Consider the following 24,950-nt stretch of genomic DNA (forward strand, 5'->3'; position numbering starts at 1 on the left):
TGTCTAAATGTGAAGTAGTTTTGAAACTGCAGTGTGGCTTGAAGCAAAAGCTGATCTCTGACCCTGACAAAATGCTAGCTTAGCAAGTTTTAATGTTTATGCTTTTCACAAGTGATTATCTGCTGGGTCAGGAAATTAAATGTGTAAAATAATGAAATCTTCTGCTCTTTCCTGTTGGGATGATCTGGCCTTGTATATGTGTTACTTAAACAGCACGCAGCTGTGTGAGAAAGTATAACAGAGAACAAAGACATACATTAAAAGACTAAAGCTGCTATTGTATTTGAACTGATATGAAACCTTGAACAAGTAACTTTACAGAAAGACATTATGACTGACCAGCTGGATAGCAAGGCCGTATTGTATCTAGAGGAAAAGTTTTTAAAATATACTGCATCAGCTGATTAAAAGAATACAGGCTTGTAAGCTAAAGTGATGTAAATGCCCTGTGACATATCACGTCAGTAAGGTGGGCATAGCTTGAATGTTAAACCTATATAAAATTGTGTGCTTCCTGTTTCATGTCAGACAAAATTCTGTACTTGTACGTTTTTTGCCTCCTGGTGTACACTAGTAAACTTTTGAATCTAAACCTCCTGTATATTGAATTCTTAATTTTATTTAACAGTACCACCAGGAAGGTATTAAGAATTGAAAGATCTAGGATTGGGCGCCAAGTGCCCTCTTTTCTGGGTACCAGGAAAAGTCTGGAATAAAATCCTTGACCTATCTGTTCTGCAGAAACAGGCTGAATTGCCCTTATAGAGAGCAGGGAATGAACTTGGTTTTGTGCCTCTGCCCACTGGTTTGGAGGAAGGTCTGGGAACCCTTTTGGGGTTGGTAGTGAGTGGAAGTAAAATATGTACCCCTGGGATACAATGTTGAGGACCCAACAGTCTTTGGTGATGGAAATCCATTTTTTTTTGCATGAAGGGCAAGTTTTCCTCCTAGGGGCACAAGCAGTTGGGCAGAGGTGGGGTGTGGAGTTGAGAAGTCATTGGGAATTCTTTCCGTAAGGGGGTGGTTTAGCACTCCCTCCTTTAGAGGTGGAAGCACTCCATTGCTTAGATCTCTGCATACAATGAGACTGTAGTCTGGAGAGGTCTGTTTCCCCTGGGTCTAGTTTCAGATGGCCTTGAGGGGGCTGGAAAGGACCAATGTTTCGAGGGGCAATGCCTACTGAATCTAGAAGGTTGTACTTGCAAGAATTCTTTGACCGTCTGCATAGATTTAGCTTTTTCTTCAAACTTTTTAAGAACCTCTTCTGCTTTGGTGCTAAACAGATTGTCCTTGTTCAAAGGAGCATCTAATAACTTTGATTTGACATGGTCTGACAAGGTCTGCTCCTTAAGCCAAGCATGCCTTCTCAGTACAGAACAAGTGACTGCTGCCCTGCAAGATGCTTCTAGGGCGTCAAAGCCACACTGCAATGTATGCTTGTTGACTTGGCTCGCAGAATGCATCAGTTCATGCAATTCTTTATTTTCTGCACAGTCTGTAAAGGTAGCTATTTTTTTGCTTAATAAGTTCCATAATATGTTGTTGGTACTTCAGCATGTGAAACTGACAATCCAAAGTCCTAATGGTGAGAGTGGCAGAGGTATATACTTTCTTACCCCATCTGTCCAGAGCTCTGGAATCCCTGTCCGAAGGGGTGGGATTCTTAGCTGTAGTTGCTTTGATACCTTTAGGCCCCTGGGAGATGACCTCTGGGTCAGCAGTAGGATTTTTGAAAAGGAATTTGTGAGAGTCAGGTACTCTGTAATACCTGTCTAGTTTCCTAGGAGCAGGGGGTAAAATATCAGGAGTTAAACTGGATTCCATAAAGACATCATCCACAACATCTAGGACTGGTGGTATTGCTAAAAGCCTATGTTGTGGCAAATCTAGAAATTCTCTGAGTCTCTTTTTGGACTGAGGATAGTCTTGGCATTCCCAGTGGAAATGCTCTCAAAGTATGTAGGGTTTCACCAAAAGAAAAATCCTCTGGAGGAGAAGCCGAGGGAATGGATTCCTCTGCATCTGAATCCTCATAAGCAGATAAAGGCATGTTTTCATAATCAGATACCTCAGAGTCGGACTCTTGGTCTGTTGAAGCTGCTGGGAAGAGGTCTCTCTTTCTCTTAGCAGGGGAAGGCTGACTTCCCCTAATCAGCATAATAAGGTCTTCTGCCATTTTAAGCATTTGATGTTATGGCAAGGGAGCAGGTGCATGAGATTTGGTCATCTGTCTTTAGGCATAGTGCATACTCTTGGCCTTAGAAACTCGGTAGTTTCAGACAGAACTGAAGACACGAAAGAAGTCGTTGGTTTGAGTCGAGCATCGCTAGTGCAAAGAATTTCCTCAGAAGCCAGTGTCTGCTAAGTAGCTCCTGACCCATCCAAGGTAGAGACATCTGCAGGTTCTGTAGTCGAAGCAAAGTCTCGCGGCATACCGGACTCCAAACAGGTATCAGTAGAGGCCTGCGAATCCACTGAAGCGAGCATCAAGGGCTCCGAAAGCACCTCACTGAGTACCGGTGAACTGGTGACTAGCTTAACAGAAGCATCGTTGGCAGCTTTGAACCTGAGCGGTCTGTCTCTGTCTTTATCCTTATGGTTTTTTTTGAAGATTGGAAGTCGGATGGCTTACCAAAGTCATTTTGGAATTTGGAGATTGAGAACGAAAGTATTTAGTGACAATAAGGGCCAGACAGCGAATAGTTCAGGCACTGAACAATGCACAAAACCAACAGCGAGGTACGTCGTGGTCTGGACCTAAACAGGTTAAGCAGTAAGAATGAAAATCTTGATGTGGCATTTGCTTTCCACAGACAAGACAATTGTTAGCTTTTTCTGACATCAGTTAGAGCAAGAAAAAAGGATCCCCAACAGGGTACCTAGCTTTAGAAGACTTCAGGATAATTCAATTCGGAAATGAAAACTCAGGTAGCGGCCGACTGGCACTCGTGCGAACTGCTTCAGGCTCCTCGGCAAGAAAGACTAATGTAATGGTGTCGGCTGCCTGTTTTTATACCCCTGACGACCTGACGTCAGTCCTGGGGCAACAGCAACCAATGCAGAAATGCTAAGTGTCTGGCATTCGGGCCGACTGAGGGCTACCTGCAAGCAGATAACTCAAGACTGCAACGGTGAAACATGAAGAACATGACAATATTACTCCTACTAGGTAAAATGAGGATAAAAAAGAAACTTTGTAAACAGGAAGACAGCGCAGTGGTGCAGTGGTTAACGCTGTCACCTCACAGCAAGAGGTTCTCCGGTTCGATTCTCAGCTGGGGTGCCTTCTGTGTAGAGTTTGCATGTTCTCCCTGCGTTTGCGTGGGTTTCCTCTGGGTACTCCGGTTTCCTCCCATATTCTAAAAAAAACATGCTTCTGGAGCATTTCTCCCCGGGCCTCCACTGAAAACAGGATCTGTAGAACCTAGTCGGACTTTCCCGGTCAACAAATGTAAAATAAATAAATAAATAAATAAAATAACTTATCTTCGCAAACTAATGCCAGACAGCTGCAGTAACCACATTTGCACACAATGATTTCAAACAAGATCTGGAGAATGAGGGGGGACTACAGCATTGTGTGTAGGGGAGAAGCTCGAGAGCTTGCAGTATCCATGACCTGTGAAACAGCGGTCGAGTCAAATCCAAGGATCGGATCCAAACCCACAGGTTGAAGAATGAATGAAAATTGATATCATCAGATTAATTGCGGTGCTGATGTTATGGCACTGGCCTGGGGTTCAGCAGGAGCACAGCCAGGAGTTACCTAGGTGTTGTTTCAATTTAGCTTTATTTATTATTTATATTTATTTAATAATTTCATTTGTTTACTGGGGTGGTCTGGCTGGGCCTAAAAGATCTTTTTTCAGTGGAAGTCAGGAGAGAAAAGCTCCACAGAAGAAAAATTACAATAGAATACAAACATACCATTTGAAAAAAAAAATTGTAATTAATATACTTTACTTAAAAACAAAAATTTAGAATGATTAGAATATCAGCAGTAACACAGTTCTAGAATATCACCTTGCAATGTGCCCACAAGATACAAACTGGAGGACAATGAAAAACAAGATTGCAAAGTTAATTTTGCCCAGAGCTGTACAAGGTATATGAAAACAGCAACAAGTTCAACAGACTGCATTTAATTTGATACTTAATGGCTTTGGATGGGGATACTTGCTTTACAGGAAGAGGAGTAGAATTACAAATTTGGATTACAGAGGAGTACAAGGAGTTGGCTACGTTTTGAATTAGTACTGTGTGGGAGACTGTATCAAAGGCCTAAGACCTAGGAATAAGGCTGAGATAACAGTACCTCTTTTCCATTTTGGTTTAAGGTGGATATGAAACTGAGAACAGTGGTAGTACTATGATGTGGGCGAAACCATTACTGCATTGGTGAGAGGAGCTGTTTGTCAGAGATAAACTTAAAAAGCTGCAATTGCTGGCATTTTTCTAAAACTTTAGAAAGGGGGAGAGAATGGCTACTGGTCTATAATCTGAGAGTTCTGTTGATTTACCACCATTGTATAAAGGTAGAATGAGGGATTTTTTCCCAAATCAGGGGAACATAGTGTTCTCTAACAGAGCAATTTATAACAACAGAAACAGGGTTTGCCACAATATCAGCTGCAATACCGAGATATTCTGCAGGTAAGATGTCTGGAATTATGTTGCAGGTTTTAGTTTGTACAATAGTACTTTGTAGTGCAGTGGGAATGGGTTAGAAAGACATGAAAGTATGTTATTTGTAAATTCAGATGGTGAGGCACTGTGGGGAAGAGTAACAGATTCAAGACAGTATTTATATTCTATATGGAAGTTGAGTATTAAATTGTGAGACAGTAATGTCAGCATATAAATTTACAGAAGGCGATGGTTAGGAGATATGACCAAGGTGTAACAGTCAAATAATGGAGGACCAAAAAACATTGGGGTTTTTATTAAGTTCTGATCTTGTATAAACTAGGTCCTTTTGTCAGACTTAACTTGATGTTTGATTACATTTCTTAAATGCCTAAAAGCTTGAAAGTTGAATTTGGTGCATGCAGTTTTGTATGCCTTATATGCTCCACTTCTGTTTCATGAGCAGTATATTTACTTAGCTAGGCAAGGAGCCAGGTTAAGTTTGACTCTATTAAATCTAGTCTGAGCAAGTCTATTTAGGATATCAAGAAAAGTAGACTTAAAGAATGTTACTGTATCATCTAGTAGGAAAGTTCTGAATACACTTGGCTTGACAATTTGTTTTAGTTCAAGTGGAAGGGAGTTCCATAGTTTGGATACATAGTAGGAGTAGTGTGACTCTCCTAAACAATTGCTAGACCTGCTGATTAATACAAGTAACATTAGGCTTGATATCAGAACTGTGTGATTGGCAAAAAAAGAGGGAGAATGAGACTGGTCACACATCCTCCTAAGTGCAGAGATGCCCTGCCACGTATCAGTGGGAGCAAAACCACCCTGATGGCAAAAGCTGCAGATCTTTTATTTATTTTGCTTTGTTAACAAGGTAAGTGAACCGGTCCAAGGACTGTTTTCAACTTTTCAAAACAATATTTATAAAACAGATTACCTCCCAAGTTACATTTGAAACCAGCAGTTAGTAGAATTATGTCAAGAAAGCGCTCTCAAGAAGGTGCTTCTGAGCTGTTAAGTATTGTAGTTTTCCTTAAAGTAAAATCATAACTTGCACCTATCAGAACCACCATCAGGACAACGCTATGATTTCACACTTTCATGAGATACTTTTCAGAGTAATGCAAAAACAATGGTCATCCTACCTTATCTGCAAGGATGGTGAGTGTTCTTTCAAGGCCACTAGAAGATCTCTCCTTGGCTGCTCTCGAAAGTCGTTCTGCATAGTAACTGACTTGTGTCTTCAGAGTATTAATATGTGCTATAATCTCTTTTGCACGCACTATGTCTTGTGGTATGTAAATAATAGATTGCGAGCTTGAGGAAGTACTGAAATAAATATTAAAATAATGCATAATTAATGCTGCCTCACAACAGAAATTCAGGTACCACTCATTTCATTGCATTTGTACACTGATCACAGTTGTTAATATGTATTTCAACCAAGTAATGTGGTATCAGCAGCTGTGATCTACTGTACATACTGTTCTAAATGAGCAAATGACTGGGATTAATTTGACGGAAATACTATGTTTGATGTCAAGAAGATTTTGTAGCACAAGAAACAATGCACACACTTCCATGTATTTATTCATTTGCCCGAGTTATTTTAAGCCAATAAACTGAGAGCTACAATCAGGCTAGGCAGATTTTCAACAGTTCTGTTTACTGTCTTGTTTTCAGTTCACTCATCTGCAATATATAAAGTGTTTTAGAATAATCAGAAAGTTGACTGAACTGCACAGCAAGAAGCAAAGCAAAACTCACATCTACTTGTGGATCTGTTATTTAAAGTTTTCATTGATATTATTACTATTCCTATTCCTTGACAAATGCAGCAACTGGACAGAGGGACCCAGTCATTTGGTATTATCCACATTTCCACTGTATTTTCTTGAATTATAGTGAAATAAAGTTTATATCTGAATGATTTTGAATGCTTCAAGTTCAGTTACCACAGTAACTCACCAACAAAACATAATACAGTACAGAGACAACAAAAATGTAGAACACACTGATACCAGAGAGATAACAAGGAAAGAAAATTAGAGAGACTTGTTACCAAGTACATACTCTGCAAAACAAGTGCTGATATATTATCTGAAGTACTCACTACAACAGCAGATTACTGAATCCATTCATGACTTTATATGTAATTATTCATGTTTTGAGCTATTGCTACTTTAAAGTGTCTGACCTTAGCTCTAAATTAGTCGGCCTCCTTGACTGGTTAGCTGGGTTATGATTCACTGCCTAGCAGAAACGCCTAATTAATCCTTCAGGGTCAGCTAATCATATCTCACAGCAGAATTTCCAGAAAAAGTGAAAAAGAGTTCTAGATATCACAGAAATCTCATATGAACCCCTACCTTGATCCTTAGCTTTACAGCCAAGATTCTGCCACTAATTCCAGTCAAACGAGCCAAGTACAGAAAGACAGATCGTATAAGAAAATCCATCCACATTTAGCAGACATGCCAGGCCAAAGAAATATATAACTTATCACATTACTTTGAAAAGCCAGTAAGAATACAATGAAATCTAACAGCCATTAATTTATTACCATAGCAAAACATTTTTACTTTGCAACATGATTACCTGGATGCAAAGATAACTTACTAGGCATCCCACAGTTACATACCTTTTCATGCCACAATAAACTACAATTAGACTACATATGACAAGCAGGGAAAATAGCACAAAACATTCCTAAAAAAGAAGGAGGCAGCTAATACTGTGAAGATATACATAACTGAGTTATCTGCTTTTACAGTAACTACCTTTAACAAGCAGTACTATGAAATCTTGCCCATTATTCTGGATCTTTTCTGTCTACAAAGTTATGAATCCATGGGCTGGTTACAGGCCATGTAACATCCCTGGGACCTCTAGCCTTCAGAATAGTCTAGCTTATGCTACCTACATGATGTGTGTACAATGAACCAAGTCAATGTTTTCAACAGCATTAGGTACATGTCCCAGGCAGGTATGTCCCTAGTCTTAAGCAGCATCCTGCTATCACCCAGAATGATGCCTCAATACAAACAGAAAATGACTGACATTAACAATTGGCTTAGTTTCTGGGGTCATTCCAAGGGGCTCCAGTACCTGACAGTCTGGGAGGGCATGACTTACAAACCACAACGCTTTGCAGAGATGGCCTTCATCTTTCTCACCTGGGTTTCAGGCTTCTGGCAAAGGCTCTTGCCTCTCCCACAGTGCCTTTTTTAGCAAAGTCATGAGCACAAAATTACCAGCATGAAAATTTCTTCTAAATGAAATTTAAAGGTCATGCTGCTAAATGCTACGAGTCTTAGCATGAAATTGCACTCATTGCAAGCATTCCTTGTCCTGAAGAATGCAGACATTTGTGCAGTCACTGAAACCTGGTACAAAACTGTGGAGAGCACCACAGCCTTACCAGGTTACCCATTGTACCATATTTTCAGACCCCAAAGGGAGGGCTACAAAGCCAAAGGAGGTGGAGTTTCCAAGTTTATCAAAGGCATACACACCTCCAGGCGGGTCAAATAGTATGATATACAGGAGACACTCCAAGTGCAGTTAACTGTTGACAAAACACCTATTTAAATAATAGCTAGCTACAGACCCCCAACCATGACTCAGTACGCCCATTGCACCAATCTGGACTTACTTGAATACGTCAAGATTCAACCCTCTACCCTGATTCTGGGTAACTAACTACCCAACCGTAGAGTGGAAGATCTATTCTATCCAAAATGTGAACACCCAGAGATTCATGAACTTCATCAATGCCAATGCATTGGATCAGCTGGTCAACACCCCTACAAGAGGTGAAAATATCTTGGACCTGGTCCTAACCAACATGAGTAGCCACTGTAGCACCCCTATAGTGTCATCCTCCTTGGCAAGATCTGACCATAAAGCAATCAGTTTTGAAGTCACCATCTCCCCTGACCCCCCCGCCACCACCATCAACGTCAAATTAAAAAACTTTTCCAAAGCTGACTACAATCTCCTCAGAGGAGGTATAAGCAGCTTTGCAACCACCGTCCCTTCAGCTAGAACTAGCACTAATGTCTAAGCCTACACCAAAAAATTATATGAGCATCTACATAACTGTATGGACTCAGCAATACCTGACAAGACCAAATCATCTTCCTCAAGGAAGAGTAAACCTGTCTGGTGGACAGCAGCAATAAACAAACTGTATAATAAAAGGGAAAAATTGCTGTCCGGGGCCAAGAAGGAGCAGGTGCCAAGTCGGAAGCAATCACTCCTTTGTCTGAACAAGCAAATAAGGTCACTAGTGAAATCCTCTAAGGCTAACTTTGAGTCTAAATTGGCCACATCCACTAAGGACAATCACAAGGCCTTCTTCAAATATGTCTGAAATCTCAAAGCTAACACCCAAATCTGCTCTGAACTGATGGTCAATAACACTACATACACAAATGCCATAGATATAGCCAACCAGCTGGCAGACAGGTTCAGTAAAAACTTCAGCCCCCCTGTCCCCTATCAGTACACACCAGGACATCCCCAGCACCTGCCCCCTCCACTCATCACCTGGGAGCAGGTCCTTAATGCCCTCTCAAAGGCAAAAAATACAGTTTCCATGGGAGCAGATAACATACCTGGCTGTACCTTACATGAACTTAGACATGAGTTGTCAGCTCCATTACACACCCTACTCAACCAAGACCTGAGCACCAGCTTCATCCCAGCTGAATGGAGGACAGCCACTGTCATCCCTCTACACAAAGGTGGAGCATTCATTGACCCAGGCAATTATAGGCCCATCAGCCTAATTTGCCTGATATGTAAGCCCATGGAACGCATTATCATGGACCTTATAAACAAGGACATTGGGAGCCTCCAAAAGCTTGACACCACACAGTTTGGTTTTCTCAAAGGGTTATTATGCCTGTTAAATTTGGTTGACTTCTTTGAAACAGTCACCAAAGCCATGGACGAGGGGATGATGTTGCACACTGCCTACCTTGACCTAGCCAAAGCCTTTGACATTATTCCCCACTTGGGCATAATACATACACTCTCTCAGCTAGGCATCAACCTGTATGTTACCAGATGGGTAGATAACTGGCTCACTGATGGAACCCACTCAGCCAAAGTAGGAGAAGACACGTCTAGTAGTAGACCCATAATGAGCGGCGTACCCCAAGGATAGGTCTTGGGGCCTCTACTGTTTGGGATATGCTTTTCGGAGGTGCAAGCCAAAACCAGTGGTCTGTGGCTGACCACGCTTGCAAATGACTGCAAGCTGGGCTCTGTCTTAAATTCCCCTAGTGATGTGAACATCCTCCAAGAAGACCAAACTAATGACTGGTGCCAGAAGCATGGCCTTAAACTGAATGTCAAGAAATGCATTATTATACCCTTTGGGGAAAATGATATCCCCTCTAATTATCACATTAATAACAACGTACTAAGCATGCAATCAGTCGTGAGGGACTTGAGCACCCAGGCTGAAGGCAACCTCAGTTTTGACTACCACGTTGCCTCCGTTGTACAGAAGGCCTTCTACATGGCCCACCTCATAAATAAGGGTATTTCATCCAGGACCAAGAAGGTCATAACATCCCTGTACTCCTCCCTTATCAGACCCATTATCGAGTACAATGCCCCCTTCGGCATTTACCTTGCCAAGCACATGCAGTAGTTGGAGAGACCACAGAGGTTCCTGACCAGGAAAATCCAGGGTCTCAAACACCTATCCTATAGATAAGACTAAAAGCTCTGTCCCTCTACTCAGTCTCATACAGACTGCTCAGCGGTGACCTGTGTCTGGCATACAAGACCATCTCAGACCCAGCCTTGATGGAGTTGCTTTATATCTGTAAGACAAACTCCACTTGAGCAACCTGCACGCAAGGCCTTAACCTGGTCTATGACTAATAGAACTTGCTGGTGGTAGAGATTTGTGTCCCAAAGACTCCCCCATTTGTGGAATTGACTCCCTCTCCACGTCAAGCAGCATACCTCTCTAGCCCTCTTTAACAGGAACCTGGATGACTGGATGGGAAACAGAAAATACACCCCTGGGATCCCACCTGTGTCCCTGCTGGACAGGGGAAACAGGTGCTGACCTTGAGGGAACATGGGCAAAGTTCTTGCCTAGGCTTATAAGGGCCTCCGGCCCAACAGCCTAGTATCATTCTATGAACCTATGAACTCTTTGCTGGAGACTTACCTCAAAAGCTATGTAGGCTCCTTCACCTTTTCTGGAATGAGCTCTGGTGGGCCTCTGAAAAGTTTCACCCACACAGTCATAACAGAAACTAGTACAAGAAATCCATTTTGAGCTGACTTGTTTGGCTACAGGAAAGTCCAGACTGTTTTAAGTAAGGAAGCAAACAGCTGATACTTCCTAAAGTGTATTCCTGGAAATGTACATACTATGCTGTCTTCCAGGATCTATGAGGTACACAATTCATTAACTTGCATTCTGAGGAAGAGAAGAAAAATAAAGCAGCTGAATTTCTGATTCAAAGCAATGTCTGATGTGATCTTAAACATAAATGAAGGGTTACACATGACAGTGTTATCCTTATGGAAAACCACATAAAATTCATTGCATTCAGCAGCTTGTAATATAAGAATGCTCCATGTTGTGGCAAATGCCAAAAGAAGCACCGTCTTAAAGGTAAGATACGTTTAAAGGAACAGAATATGCAAGCTCAAAGTGCGGCTTTATCATTCTTTCCAAGACAAGAACTGAATCCCATTGCAGGCAGACAACTTCAGTAAGAGAGCTAAGATGAAGCAACACCTCCTCAGAAACATCTTCAATGTGGGAACAAGAATGAAGCTGAGGAAGGCTTGGATGAAGACAATCTGACAAGGCAGTAAAAAGTAAGGAGGCACATTACTGATAGTACGAGAACAGGAAGTAAACTGCTGCCATTACACTTAAATGTAAACCAGTAAAACACCAACAAACATTTTCTAGCATCTAAAGAGAAAGTCATGTGGTGGCAATATGTTTAAAAGCATTTATGCTTACAAGAGGAACTAGGTAAGGGTGCCCACTTTCACCATTACTCTTTGCTTTATATTTAGAGCCACCAGCCAACGGCATAAGAAAATCAAGTATATATGGCTACAAATGGAGAAGTACTGATGAAAAAAAATAGCTTTCAGGTTAACAATCCAGAACATGACATGAAAATTTAACTTGATAAACTGAAATATTTTAATAGTGTAGCAGGATATAAAGTAAATGAAGCAAAAAAACAAAGACTACAGTGATGAATTATGCTGAAACACACAACTTGGTACAGAGCTTCCCCTTTTTGCAGGATCATGACAAAATAAGAATCTTGGGAATTTTGATGAAATGGTATGTTGAGCAAGGCCCATGGATTCATAAGCTATGTGGGAAGAGTTTACTCAAACGTTTATAAGGGAAGACTATAGAAATTGTTACTTATGGAGATTAGTAGTAAGACACAAGCAATTAAGAGGTTTTTTTTGGTTACACTGGTACTTCATATAGGCTTTTATGTATCAATCGAAAACTCATATAAGGAAGTCTATGCAAAAGTAAATTAAGGAGTTTGTTGGATAACAAAAGAGAAAGTGTGCAATGAAAAACTAATATTGACAAAGGAACAGGATGTTGTTGGACTTCCACATTTGAAGAATACTTCAAGGCCACAAAACTTAGACTAACATACTTGACTCAGGATGCAGGCTATATGCTCAAATGGAAGTACATAAGATATTAATGCCTGTTCTGGTAACAATAGGATCACATGTGTGCATTTACAGATAATCAGTGGAGGGAAACCTGTCAATTCTAGGTGTGCAACAAAATAAAAAAAAATGTAGAACTTCTGATGGGAATGTCTTGATAAATATTTATGTACCCCTACACAACATAAAGTGCTTTGACAGACAAGAGACATGCTGGACATGTGACGGTTCAGAAAGAGATTCTTGGGACCATAATTTTTTGGAACATACAGAGTTGTGTCAGTAAAAAAATAACTTGAATAATATGTTAATTCTGATACTTGGAAAAAAAATAACCTCAGTATACAGATGTTTTTGTTGAGTTGGTGTAAAATAGCACATACTAAAAAGGTGAAAGGCATAAACAGAAAATGGAAAACCAAAGACAGTCAATAAATAAGTAAAAAAAAGAACACAGAGACTGAAAATATGGTATTGGGAAGTATTAGAAATCAAAAACAGTACTCTGTAGTTAAAAAAAAAATAGTCTGCGTGGGATTCTGTAATGGAAATTAAGGTTGAAGAGGGCACTGATTCAGGAAGCAAGCTACCCAAGATGTATATCTATTTAATTAAGATGACTACAGACTGACATTAAGATTAGATAGAATAATTAATTCTGATACTTGGATATGCATGCTTAATAAATGGCAAGCTAGTGAAAGTTGAATGGAAGGACTGTCTGACACTATACTAGTTTATTACTATTGTATAAACATAGAACTATAAAATAGCTGTATCAGCAGTAAGTGTCAAAAATACAAATGCACCATGCAAGGGGACTGTATAGTATATGTACAAATTAAAATCTGGTAACTAACAAAGTATTTACACTGTGGAAAAAAATTAGATATTCTAGTAACTGGTTTTGGCATAATGGTTATGATGTTTACAAACACAAGGTGCAAGGTTTAATTCTCACATGAGATGACTGGCTAGGCTTAAAAGGGCACTTAGCCTAGTATTTATCTCTGAAACTATGAAACTAACTTCTCTAGAAAGTCTATCTACCAGTTCAAAAAAGTGATCCTCAGTAGGAATCAAAACCTCAGCCTTCAGGTATTAAGACAAAAAGCAGTGCACAGATGGAAGAAATACCAATCTTTCCTGTGCATCACAAGACCCCCCCACCCCCCACCCATGAGGGTACAGCAGTAAATGACCAATATTCATGAAAAGCAGAGAAATACAACTGCCTTTGCCAACAAGGGGCAAACAGAAATAAACCTTTTTTGCCTTTAATACTATACTACAACTACAGGACGTGATAGGCCTGCATACAAGTGGTCTACTTTCCACCACATGAAGGCAGCATTTTTATCTGTCCCGAAATATTCAGGAAGTGTTTCTGGGTACACAGAAAAAAGTCTGTCATTTCCTTGCATGGAGAGAAAGCGGAAACCTTTTGGACTGAGTCACAAAGTTCAACTGTACAGACTGCCCTTAACTGTTCCGCCTGTAGTTTGTTTTCCTCTAGATGATAATCACTTGCTGAGGATTTAGGGAAACAGCCAACTCCCACACTATCCTGCAAAGCTGATGCAACCTTTTTCAGTTTTGCTTATTTAGTACCACAATTGTACTGCATGTTACCATGTGAAGAACACATGGAAAGAGCACTTATGATGGCGGTGGCAGCTATGGTTATAGCAAGTCTCTCCTTTAAACAGCTGCACAGCTTTTCTGTAACAGGAACCAGCCCCCTTGGGCTAACTACATGTCCAGATGTGTCCTTCAGTCCAAGTTTAACACATCTGACAACACTACATGAAATGAAGAAAGAAAAACGTCTGATCTTGTTTTGCTGGGTAGATAGCTCCCACTTATTCAGCTCTTTTTTAAATACTTGTATTAAATTATCCCTTAAGATTATAGGATCATAGATGATTACTAGGCTATCGACCCAGAGGTCATTTTAAGCCTAGCTGTTACATCCCAATGTAATACCATAGAAATACTAGTCAATACCCAAGACTGCATTTAATGATATAGGCAAACATAAAATAACAGAAAAGAAAACAACCCATGTTTTTTTCCATTTATGCAAATTATACATCACATATCTTTACTTTCTTTGTAATTATCATCAGTTCAGCATTATATAAATTGCTGTATTTCTACCTTCTCTTAAACTTCACTCCTCCTAAACATTATTCTGCATGTACCATTCCCACAATTTCCATTTATTTCAATGTAATTTGCTCCTCCCCTTTTCTAAAGATTCCTCTTCCACTTCTTTTCTCTCTTTTATAAAATTCAGTACTTCCAATACAGTTGGTTTAAACTTTGATTTCCATTTTCTGGTCATTGCTTTTTGGCAGCCAACATAAATAAACTTAATAAGGCCTTACTATATCTAGGCAATTCAGATTCTGTGCCCCAGCTAAAAAAAAAAATCCTTAGTTACAGCCCTTTGCTCTCCCAACATTTCTGACAGAGTACTTTATAAAGATTTTTAAAAAATTTGCCAGCTCTTTCACTTGTTTAGCTGTTTGACCAGAAATTGAATTAATAGAAACTCTTGAACCAAATGGTACTTCTCACTGATATGAGTTATATACCCCAGGAATATCTTAACTTACTGCATGGACTTACTGGGAATCCCCACTGAAACTAGAACACCCATTTCTATGTCTACTAATTTATTAAAAAAGATTGCTTCTGTACAGGTAAACAGTAGGGCCACCAGAATCACTTCCTACTGTGAGGAAAGACAGTCCAACTTCTTTTCATTCATTTAGAAGGCCTGGGATTTCAGAAGCAGAATTGCAACACCCAAGCTGCATATTTGCTACTGATCTGCTAATCCAAACAACTATCAGCCAGCCAGTTTAACAGGCATAGTTGTAAAGAACAGTGATCTGCAAAATTGTGTTTGTAAAAAGTCATGCTTTCTAAATATGGCAGTATTATTTGAATACGCAATTGATGTTACAGACACAGGTCTGACAGTTCACAAACCAGAGCTGGATCTGTCAAAAGCACTTGGCATGATCCTGTTGGTATGGGTACTCTATAAGCTAAGACAGTCAAATATGAACTACTACAAAATTGAGAGGCTCAAAACTGATCACTTACTTAATAAAACAGAATACTAAGAGTAGATTGTGTACTTTCATACACAGCACATGTGGGCAAAGGAATGCCAGACAGCCCTATGTTAAGCCCGTTTAGTATATGGTATCTTAGTTTAACAGATAAAAAAAAAAGAGAGAGAGAGAGAGAGGAATCATCTGCTGATTACAAATTATGCCGGTGATTTTAAGTAGATAACCTCTGCCAACTACAACACTGACACAGTGGATCAGGATCATAACACTCAGTCCCATCTTCAAATGGCTACATCATCAGAAGATGATAAAAATTGATGGTTATACACTTAAAATATAGACTATCACAATAGACCTACGTGCACACATAAACATCATTCTTAGCTTTGATCAATCTCCACAGTACTCAGGAAGTGTCTGACATGTATTATGTAATACCAAAGGGACTAACAGTATGCTCCATAGAAATAACTGCTCCACTGTACAAGGAATGATTTTGCCAGTAATAGGACAATGCAGTTTCCTGTACTTACCTAATGAAATACAATGTACAATTACAAAAACTTCAAGATGTTCTCAGAAAAACAATACAGCTATAAAAAGTAAACCACTTTAATGATGATATTGACTTATCTTGGTACCTGGAAGCAGTACTACTAACTGAATGTTGAAATAACTTGGCTGTCCGAAATGCCATTTTTTTTATTTTAAAACTATAATAACATAACAATTAAAATCTTCCTAAACCTAAAATTAGACTGGGGTTAAATATTCACTTTAGTGTTACTAATATACAATAATTGCCTTAAACTAATGAAAAAGATATACTCCATCCCGAACCTCACAATGAGGACATGTGCTGCTAGTTAGCGGGCAGTCTCTTTACTCCCCTGCCATAAAGTGAATAGTCTTGGCTAGCCAATCCATGGCCTGTTACTATGTGATGTACGTACTTACCCAAGTTGCTCACATACAATTGACTGTAGCATTACTACAATTAATTGTAGCATTAACTGGCAATCTCCAGTAACTGTTTCAACAAAAAAGCAGTAGAAAGGATACATAGCTAAATCTGTGGACAGTACTAGCAGTGACCACTGCTCAGAGTAACAAATGACGTTTTGTAATAAATATAACTGAATCCGAACAGCAGGTAAAGGGGAAACATCTGCAAGAATTGCTGCATGTAAGTCAAGACAGAGGTCAATTTTAGAAACAATGCAATTACACAAACTATTTGACACAAAGAGGTCAGACTATAACAAATTAAAGCCTGCTCTCAATGGAGAGAACCATATTTTTGCTGTACATGATCAAGTAAATAATTACAAATAATACTAAAACAATCATACAAATATAAAACTGGACTCACCTGATAAAGACAATAATGTCCACATAGAGACATCAGATGCCACTTTCACTAGTCAAGCAACAAATTTGCTGAATGTGAGTGAGGTAAAGCTTTCATAACTATACTGTAGCAGCATATCAACCACACAGTACTGCATACTTCACAAAGCAGAAAAAGAAATCCAAACAGTATTGGCAAAAGACTAACACTATGAATGATGCTCTTTGGCAGTGGGGAGCTATAAACATATACAGAAAAGAGAAAAAAATAGAAAAAGGAATACAAAACTCCCAATACTGTACAGAAAAATAGTAAGAGAAAATTCAAATGAACTAGTACCAAGCAAACTATGAAAAATAAACATTATATTTACTATAGTAAAAGATCCACAGCAGTAAAAATGACCAGTTTCACTCAAAGCTGTTTACTCCAAGCAAAGAACTGGGAGAAAAACACTGGGAGAAGTTGGTGTATATGTGCATCAATACACAAATAAATGTGGCAAAACCTGTCTCAAAGAAACAAAACTTTTAAAGCATGCCAGCTAGAAATACGAACAGGTAATTTATATACTAATGAGACGCATGCATGAAAAAGGCACAACAATGATAATATTACTCGGGCAAAAAGCTGAATAATAACAATACGCAACTACAACATGGTAAAGATAAGGACAAACCGTAATTCAAAAAGACTGGGCATATAAACTCTCTGAAATCAATCCAGCTTCCTTTTCAATGTACTCTCAGTTCTTCTAGTCTACGCCTGTGCTTTTTTTCTATCTTGCAAAGCATTTTCCATTGAAACATTGGAAAAGGTTTCACTGGCACAGTCTCCCTGTGGTCTTTATTACCAGAAGAACAAGCAGCAGAATCCGCTTCTGATTCACAGCTCACTTTTTCTTGGACAAACCTTTGTATTTCCTCCTCAACGTGCTCTGCAATAAAAAATGATTCTGTCCCTACAGGAAAGAATATTCTGAAGATATCTGGGTAGAGCAGTTTGAATCTCATGCCTGTTTCTCGACATTCCCTGATTAGTGGAATAAATTCACTCATCTTCTGCCTGATGTATAGTGAGTAATTATTTTCCACAAACATTCTACTGTCTCCCTCTTAGTACTTTGTCCTTCTGCCACAGGTTTGTTAGAATCAAACCCTCTTGCTGGTAGGATTGCGTATTTACTATTAAAGGTCTAGGTTGCTTTCTCAGGGCTAGGTCTGGAGCACACACATGATATATCCTTTCAATTATCAACTCCTGCTGTGGAATACCAGTTCAGTTGCTTATTTGTGCTTTCATAAAATTAATACAGTCTGTTCCTTCCAGCATTTCTGGTATAGCAGAACATCTCAGGTTTTCCCTATGTGTTCTGTTGTCTAATTCTATTATTTTTGAAACATCTCTTCTTGAGGAGTCTCATATTCAGCCAGCCTTTTTTTCATTTTGACCTCTAATTTTTGCAGTTTTATCACCTCATCTGAATATCTGCTTAAAGCTTCATACAATTTTTCCAGCTTTTTGTTGATATACTCCATCTAGTGTTTTATTTATTTTAATCAGCTCTGAGAACATTTGACTTCTGTTTTCCTTTGGGAAACTAGAATCCATGTCTTGCACTACAGCTGGAGCTTGCACTGCTTTTTTCTAAACAGCTGCAGAATTCTTTCCACTCAGTGTTTTTTTTTCTTACCTTTGGTGATTGATTTTCTTTCAGGTTCTATGAATTTCTTTTTTTGTTGGCACCCAGGCAATGCACTTACCTGCCAGTTACTGAAATTTGCCCCAAAATACAAGTTTACTGGCTGTCTCTTCTGAGTTTGTTTTTACACTAGCCCTCTCTTCTGAGTTTCTGTTTTCACAGTGGGAGAGCTGAAATTGCTGTTACTTAGTGTGCAGCCATATTTGAAGTCCACACACCCAATCAATCTTAGACAAAATGTGCTATTTTGATCTGGTAAACTAATGGAAAAGAACTTTATAAGCCTATAGACATATTTACAATTTGAAAAATTCTACAAAGAAAATCCACTATAGCCTTTTAAGTTGTAAGCTGAAAGAAACGTTCACTTACAATGATACAGGAGGTGATTCTATCACTTCAAGCATCCCTTTCCAAAGGAGTGCGCCAGGACTCCATACTGACCTCACTGCTGTTTTCAATCTTAAACTACCTTCCAACATCCCTACCATCTTATCAGTCTTTATGCAGATGACATGGTTATCATTCAATCCAGTCCCTCATATTCAACTACTCAAGCCCTGCTTCAATCTGACCTACACTCTTAATTCTTGATTAGGTAACCATAGGTTACATCCCTATCCCTCCAAAATAAAATGTATGATATTTGCCACCTCACAAAAGCTGAAAAAAAAAACCCTCAATATCTCAACATTGGAGAATATGACTTGAAAAAGCATCTGGTTGATGTCACATTTGTTGGGTAATGAAACACAACATATTTATATATACTTATAATTTTATAAATACACAGATATAGAAATCTTTTTACACAGTCATAATTTCCTTTACAATCATACTAAATGTCTTCCCTATTAGACACCCACTCCTTTTTCCATAACCATCTGATTTTAATTAATATTGCTGCTAAAGTCCATTTACCATTAAACATAACTTCATTTATTCTTTCATTCCATATAACCCACGACATAAAATAACTTGTATCTACTTCTTTAATATATTATTTACTTCCATTCTTATAATATCCATATTTAATCATATCCATGTTTATTTTATCCACTTTTTATATCTCTGAAAAAAAATCTTCTTTACTCAGTCTTCCCCATAGCTTTTTTACTCTTTTACATTTCAAAAACAAACATTTTGTAGTTTCTTCTTCTTGACAGTGTAAACACATTATATCACTTTTCTTTTTATATGGCATATTTCCCTTTACTGGCAATTTATCTACTACCATTATCCACAAAAAATCTTGACATTCTACTTTGATTACATTTGCTTCTTACTCATACAACTTTATTTTTTTCATCTGTTAAATTTTATCTTGGTTTTACATAGCAATGTTTGATCATTATATTCATATAGCTTACTTTTCTTTTTCCTGTAGCATCACTTTTTTATTTTCCACACAGATATTTTTCCTTGATAACATTATATGTATACAATTTTACTACTAATCTCTATTTTTAATCTACTTTAACACTTTGTACAAACAGAATGAAACAGCATATGCAACTGGGTCAATTAATCCTAAACCTCCTTTACTTATGTACTCACCTCCTCCTTTTACTGTGTTTTATCTAGAACCCCATACATACGAAAAAATATCTGCAAAAATTTATTTTCAAATACTGTTGGCAACATAAGCACACTTGCTAACTATGTTATTTTTCCTACCAGTACTGAATTTATTAAATAAGCCTTTTTTTCTGAATTTATATGTTCTCCAGAAAAGTCAGATTTGTTTTATTTCTTGTACTGTTTTCCTCCCAATGAATTCTACTTTACTTTATATTCATCTTTAACCCAAATGTTATCCCAGACACAGAAATTTAATTCATTGTAAAATATATACTCCCGTATCTTTACTACATCACCTAAACCTTCATTTTTCTCTTTATTTAAAGCCATCCTTATCAACTCTAAACACTCATTTGTGAACATTACTTCTTTTATCCAAATGTTTTTGTTTTTTATTATGTCATTTGTGTATGTTATCAGAACTGGAATTCTTAACCCTTCTGATGTCATATACCCTGACTCCTTTATTGCGTCATTTATTTTACATACTATCACATTCATAACTAATGCAAAGTATATAAAACTCAATGGACATCCTCATCTTATATCACGCTTCATAGGTACCTCTTCGCTTAACCTAACATTTACAAGCATTTTAAATTTATTATTACTATATGCTAACATACAAAACTTCCCAACTTACTCACTTATTATATTCTTTCATGATTACCCTTAAGATTTCATATCCAATTGTATCAAATACCTCAAGGTCTACTATCATGATTTTTACTTTTTAATTCTGGACAACTCTTCCCTTTTATATACTACTTTCCATTATATTTTCAATTTTAGTTTCAAATTTCTTTGTATTATTTTATTATTCAATATTATTGGTCTCCAGTTTTTTAATTATCCTCTATCTTCCTTCCATTTGAACTTAAGTATTCTATTACATAATTCTTTATACATGAAACCTTAATGTAACCATTCATTCAAAAACATTTTTTTTAATTCCTTAAAATTTTATATATTTCATACCCTATTCTATCCGGTTCTGCAGCCAAATCTATATTTGCATGTCCTAATACTTTATCTAGCTCATTTAAAGAATTCTCCTTTTCCAACTCTGTATTCACTTTTTCTGTTAACTTTTTACTTTCCATGTTTTTTTCCACTACCTTCTTTTTTCTTTAAACATTTCATGTACATATTGTATTACACTAGTCATAATCTTTTCCTGAGTTCTATTTCTCCTTTTACATTTTTTTCTCTCTCATTACACTACCATCTTCCTTTACTAATCTGCCCAAGTAACTTGATACTTCTCTTTTTCCTTGTAAAAAAATATATTTGCTTATATAGCACCATGTATTTTTTCATTTATTTCATAGAATTCTTTTGCTATGTCAAAGAACTTTCTATCATGTTTTAAATCTTCCATCTAGTGCATCATTATATGTTCTTTTACATTTTTATTTCCCTACTTTTTCACATCGTATTGCCACTGTAAAAACATTATTTGTATTTTTCATTAAATGTCATCCACCATTCAGAGTAATTTTTATAAAACGTTCTCACAGTAATATGAACTTTCCATAAATGTATTGCTAGTCTCCTCTCTTCCTCATTCCATGCTTTCTCATTTATCCTTTTTATTCCTTTGCCTATTTTTATATATTCCTTGTTTTCCTTTATCTCTAGCCATACTGCAAGATGATCAGAAAATCCTGTTTCAACTACCTCCCCCTTATCCTACAACTAAACCTTCTGATACTATAAAATAATCTATTTCCATTTTATACTTACTGGATTCAATGCAGGAGGCCATGAATCCTAGAGTCTGCAGTATTTTCCTTGCAGATAGTTGGGTTCTGGTGGCCAATTGAGTGAAGTAGCCTGTCAGATAGGCTTGTTTTTCTGAAGTAAGGAATGCCATCTGGGATGCTGTGTCCAAGCTTGCTCCCAGGAATACAATTTTTTGACTGGGGACTAGTTTTGATTTCTTTTCGTTGATAGTGTACCCCAGGGAGGTTAGAAGGTCCTTTACAAATGTCAGGTGCTGCAACAGCTTTTCCTGGCTATCTGCCTGAATCAGGCAATCATCCAAGTAAGGGTATTTTTGAATCTTTCTCTGTCTGCAATAGGCAATGACTGGAGTCAGGGATTTTGTGAAGACTCTGGGAGCAGTGGATAAGCCACAGGGAAGTGCAGAGAACTGATAATGCATAGACCATGGCCTGAAACATAGACATTTCCTGCAAGAGTCCCTGATAGGGATGTGCAGATAAGTTTCCTTTAGGTCTAGGGTGGCTAACCAGGCATCTTTGGTCAGCATAGGGAGAAGCTGCTGCGGGGTGAGCATTTTGAATTTTGGCACCACCAGGAAGGTGTTTGGAATGGATAGCTCTAAGATTGGGCGCCTGGTGCTCTCTTTTCTGGGTACTAGGAAAAGTCTGGAATAAAAACCTTGGCCCATCTGTTCTGCAGGAACAGGCTGAATTGCCCTTATGGAGAGCAGGGATTGAACTTGGTTTTCTGCCTATGCCTACTGGTTTGGAGGAAGGTCTGGGAACCCTTTTGGGGTTGGCAGCATGTGGAAATAAAATTTATAACCCTGAGATACTATGTTGAGGACCCATCAGTCGTTGGTGATGGAAGTCAAGTTTTTTGCATGGTGGGCAAGTTTTCCTCCTAGGGGCATGAGCAATTAAGCAGCGGTGAGTAGTGGAGTTGAGAAGTCATTGTAATTTTTTTCCGTAAAGGGGTGGCTTAGCACTCCCTGTTTTAGAAGTGGAGGTACTCCATTGCTTAGATCTCTGCATACCCTAAGACTGTAATCTAGGGGGTCTGTTTCCTATGGGTCTAGTTTGAGATGGCCTTGAGGGGGCAGGAAAGGACCAATGTTTTGAGAGGCAATGCCTACTGAATCTTGGAGGCTGCACTTGCAAAAAATCTTTGACTGTCTGCATAGACCTGGCCTTTTCTTCCATCTTTTTTACAAATTGTCCTTGTTCAAAAGAGCATCCAGTAATTTTGATCTGACATGGTCTGGCAATGTCTGCTCCTTAAGCCAAGCATGCCTTCTAAGTACAGAACCTGTGACTGCTGCCCTGCAAGATGCTTCTAGGGCGTCAAACCCACACAGCAGGGTATGCATGCTGACTTGGCTCGCAGAATGCATAAGCTCCTGTAATTCTTTATTTTCTGCACAGTCAGGAAGGTAGAAAATTTTTGTTTAATAAGTTCCATAGTATGTTGCTGGTATTTCAGCATGTGGAACTGGCAATTCAATGCTCTAATGGGGAGAGGTGCAGAGGTGTATACTTTTTTACCCCATCTGTCTAAAGCTCAGGAATCCCTGTCCGAAGGGGTGGGATTACTAGCTGTAGTTGCTTTCATTCCTTTAGGCCCTTGGGAGATGACCTCTGGGTCAGCAGTACGATTTTTTAAAAGAAATTTGTGGGAATCAGGGAATCTACCCCCTGCTCCAAGGAAACCAGACAGGTACTGTAGAGTATCAGGAGTTAGACTGGATTCCATAAAGACATTATTCACAACATCCAGAATAGCAGGGATAGCTAAGCGTCTGTGCTGTGGTAAATGTAAAAATTCCCTGAGTCTCTTTTTGCACTGAGGATAATCCTGGCATTCCCAGTGGAAATGCTCTCTCAAGGTATGCAGGGTTTCACCAAAAGAAAAACCCTCTGCAGGGGAAGGAAAAGGAATGGACTCCTCTGCATCTGAATCCTCATAGGCAGATAAAGGCAGGTCTTCAAATTCAGAAACCTCAGAGCCGTCGGACTCTTGGTCAGTTAAGGCTGCTGGGGACAGGTCTCTTTCTCTTAGCAGGGGAAGGCTGGCTTCCCTTTATCAGTATAATCAGGTCTTCTGCCATTTTAAGCATTTGAGATTGTGGCAAGGAAGCAGGCGCTTGAATTTGTGTCGTCGGTTTTTTAGGCGTAGCTCATACTCTTGGCCTTTGAAACTCAGTAGTTTTAGAAAGAACTGAAGACGTGAAATAAGTCATCAGTTTGTGTCGAATATCAGTAAGGCAAAGAATTTCCTCTGGAGCCGGCGGTAGAGACATCCGCAGGTTCCATAGTCAAAGTAGAGTCTCGCTGCAAACTTGACTACAAACGGGCCTCGGTAGCAAACTGCAACTCCATCGAAGTGGGCATCAGGGGCTGCAAAAGCGCCTCACTGAGTACCGGCAAACTGGCGACTAGCTTAATGGAAGCGCCGGCAGTTTTGGACCTGTGCGGTCTGTCTCTGTCTTTATCCTTATGTTTTTTTGGAAGATCGGTAGATGGACGGCTTACCAAAGCCATTTCGGAATACGGAGATCGAGAACGAAAGTATTTAGCCACAATAAGGGCCTGAAGACGAATAGTTTGGGCGTTGAACAAAGCACAAAACTGACAGCGAGGTACGTCGTGGTCTGGGCCTAAACAGGTGACGCAGTAAGAATGGAAATCTCGGTGTGGTATTTTCTTTCCACAGACGAGACAATTGTTAACTTTTTCTGACATCGGTTAGAGCAAGAAAAAAGGATCCCCAACAGGGTACTTAGCTTTAGAAGACTTCAGGATGATGCAATTCGGAAATGAAAACTCAAGTAGCGGCCGTCCAGCACTCATGCGAAATGCTTTTGCTTCAGGCTCCTCAGAATGAAAGACTGATGTAATGGCGTCGGCTGCCTGGTATTCGGGCTACCTGCTGGCAGATAACCCAAGTGTGATGACTACAACAATGAAACATGAAGAACATCTGCAGAGTACTAAAGAGAAAATAAGGGAGTATCTGAATAACATGCATGCGTTTAGAAAGATTGCTGTTAAGCAACTGTTTTTTTATAGTAATAGAGCACAAAAATGTATAGCACAACAACTTAGGCAACAGAAAGAAGAAAGAGTTGTTGCCAAACTTAGGGAGCCTATAACACAAAAAA

General features: G+C 38.8%; 1 protein-coding gene across 7 annotated transcripts in view; it reads right to left on the reverse strand.

The window, feature by feature from the left end:
- INPP4A (inositol polyphosphate-4-phosphatase type I A) overlaps window positions 1-24,950 on the reverse strand; it is a 1,931,511-nt gene that overhangs the window by 1,245,824 nt on the left and 660,737 nt on the right. For all 7 annotated transcript variants that reach the window (XM_044072185.1, XM_044072184.1, XM_044072183.1 and 4 more), the window contains one exon: window positions 5,784-5,967. In XM_044072185.1, the coding sequence (XP_043928120.1) occupies window positions 5,784-5,967 (184 nt within the window). The remainder of the gene's footprint in view (window positions 1-5,783; window positions 5,968-24,950) is intronic.

Source organism: Protopterus annectens, chromosome 5.part0, assembly GCF_019279795.1.
Source record: "Protopterus annectens isolate FY-2018-M chromosome 5.part0, PAN1.0, whole genome shotgun sequence".
Taxonomy (NCBI): Eukaryota; Metazoa; Chordata; order Ceratodontiformes; family Protopteridae; genus Protopterus; species Protopterus annectens.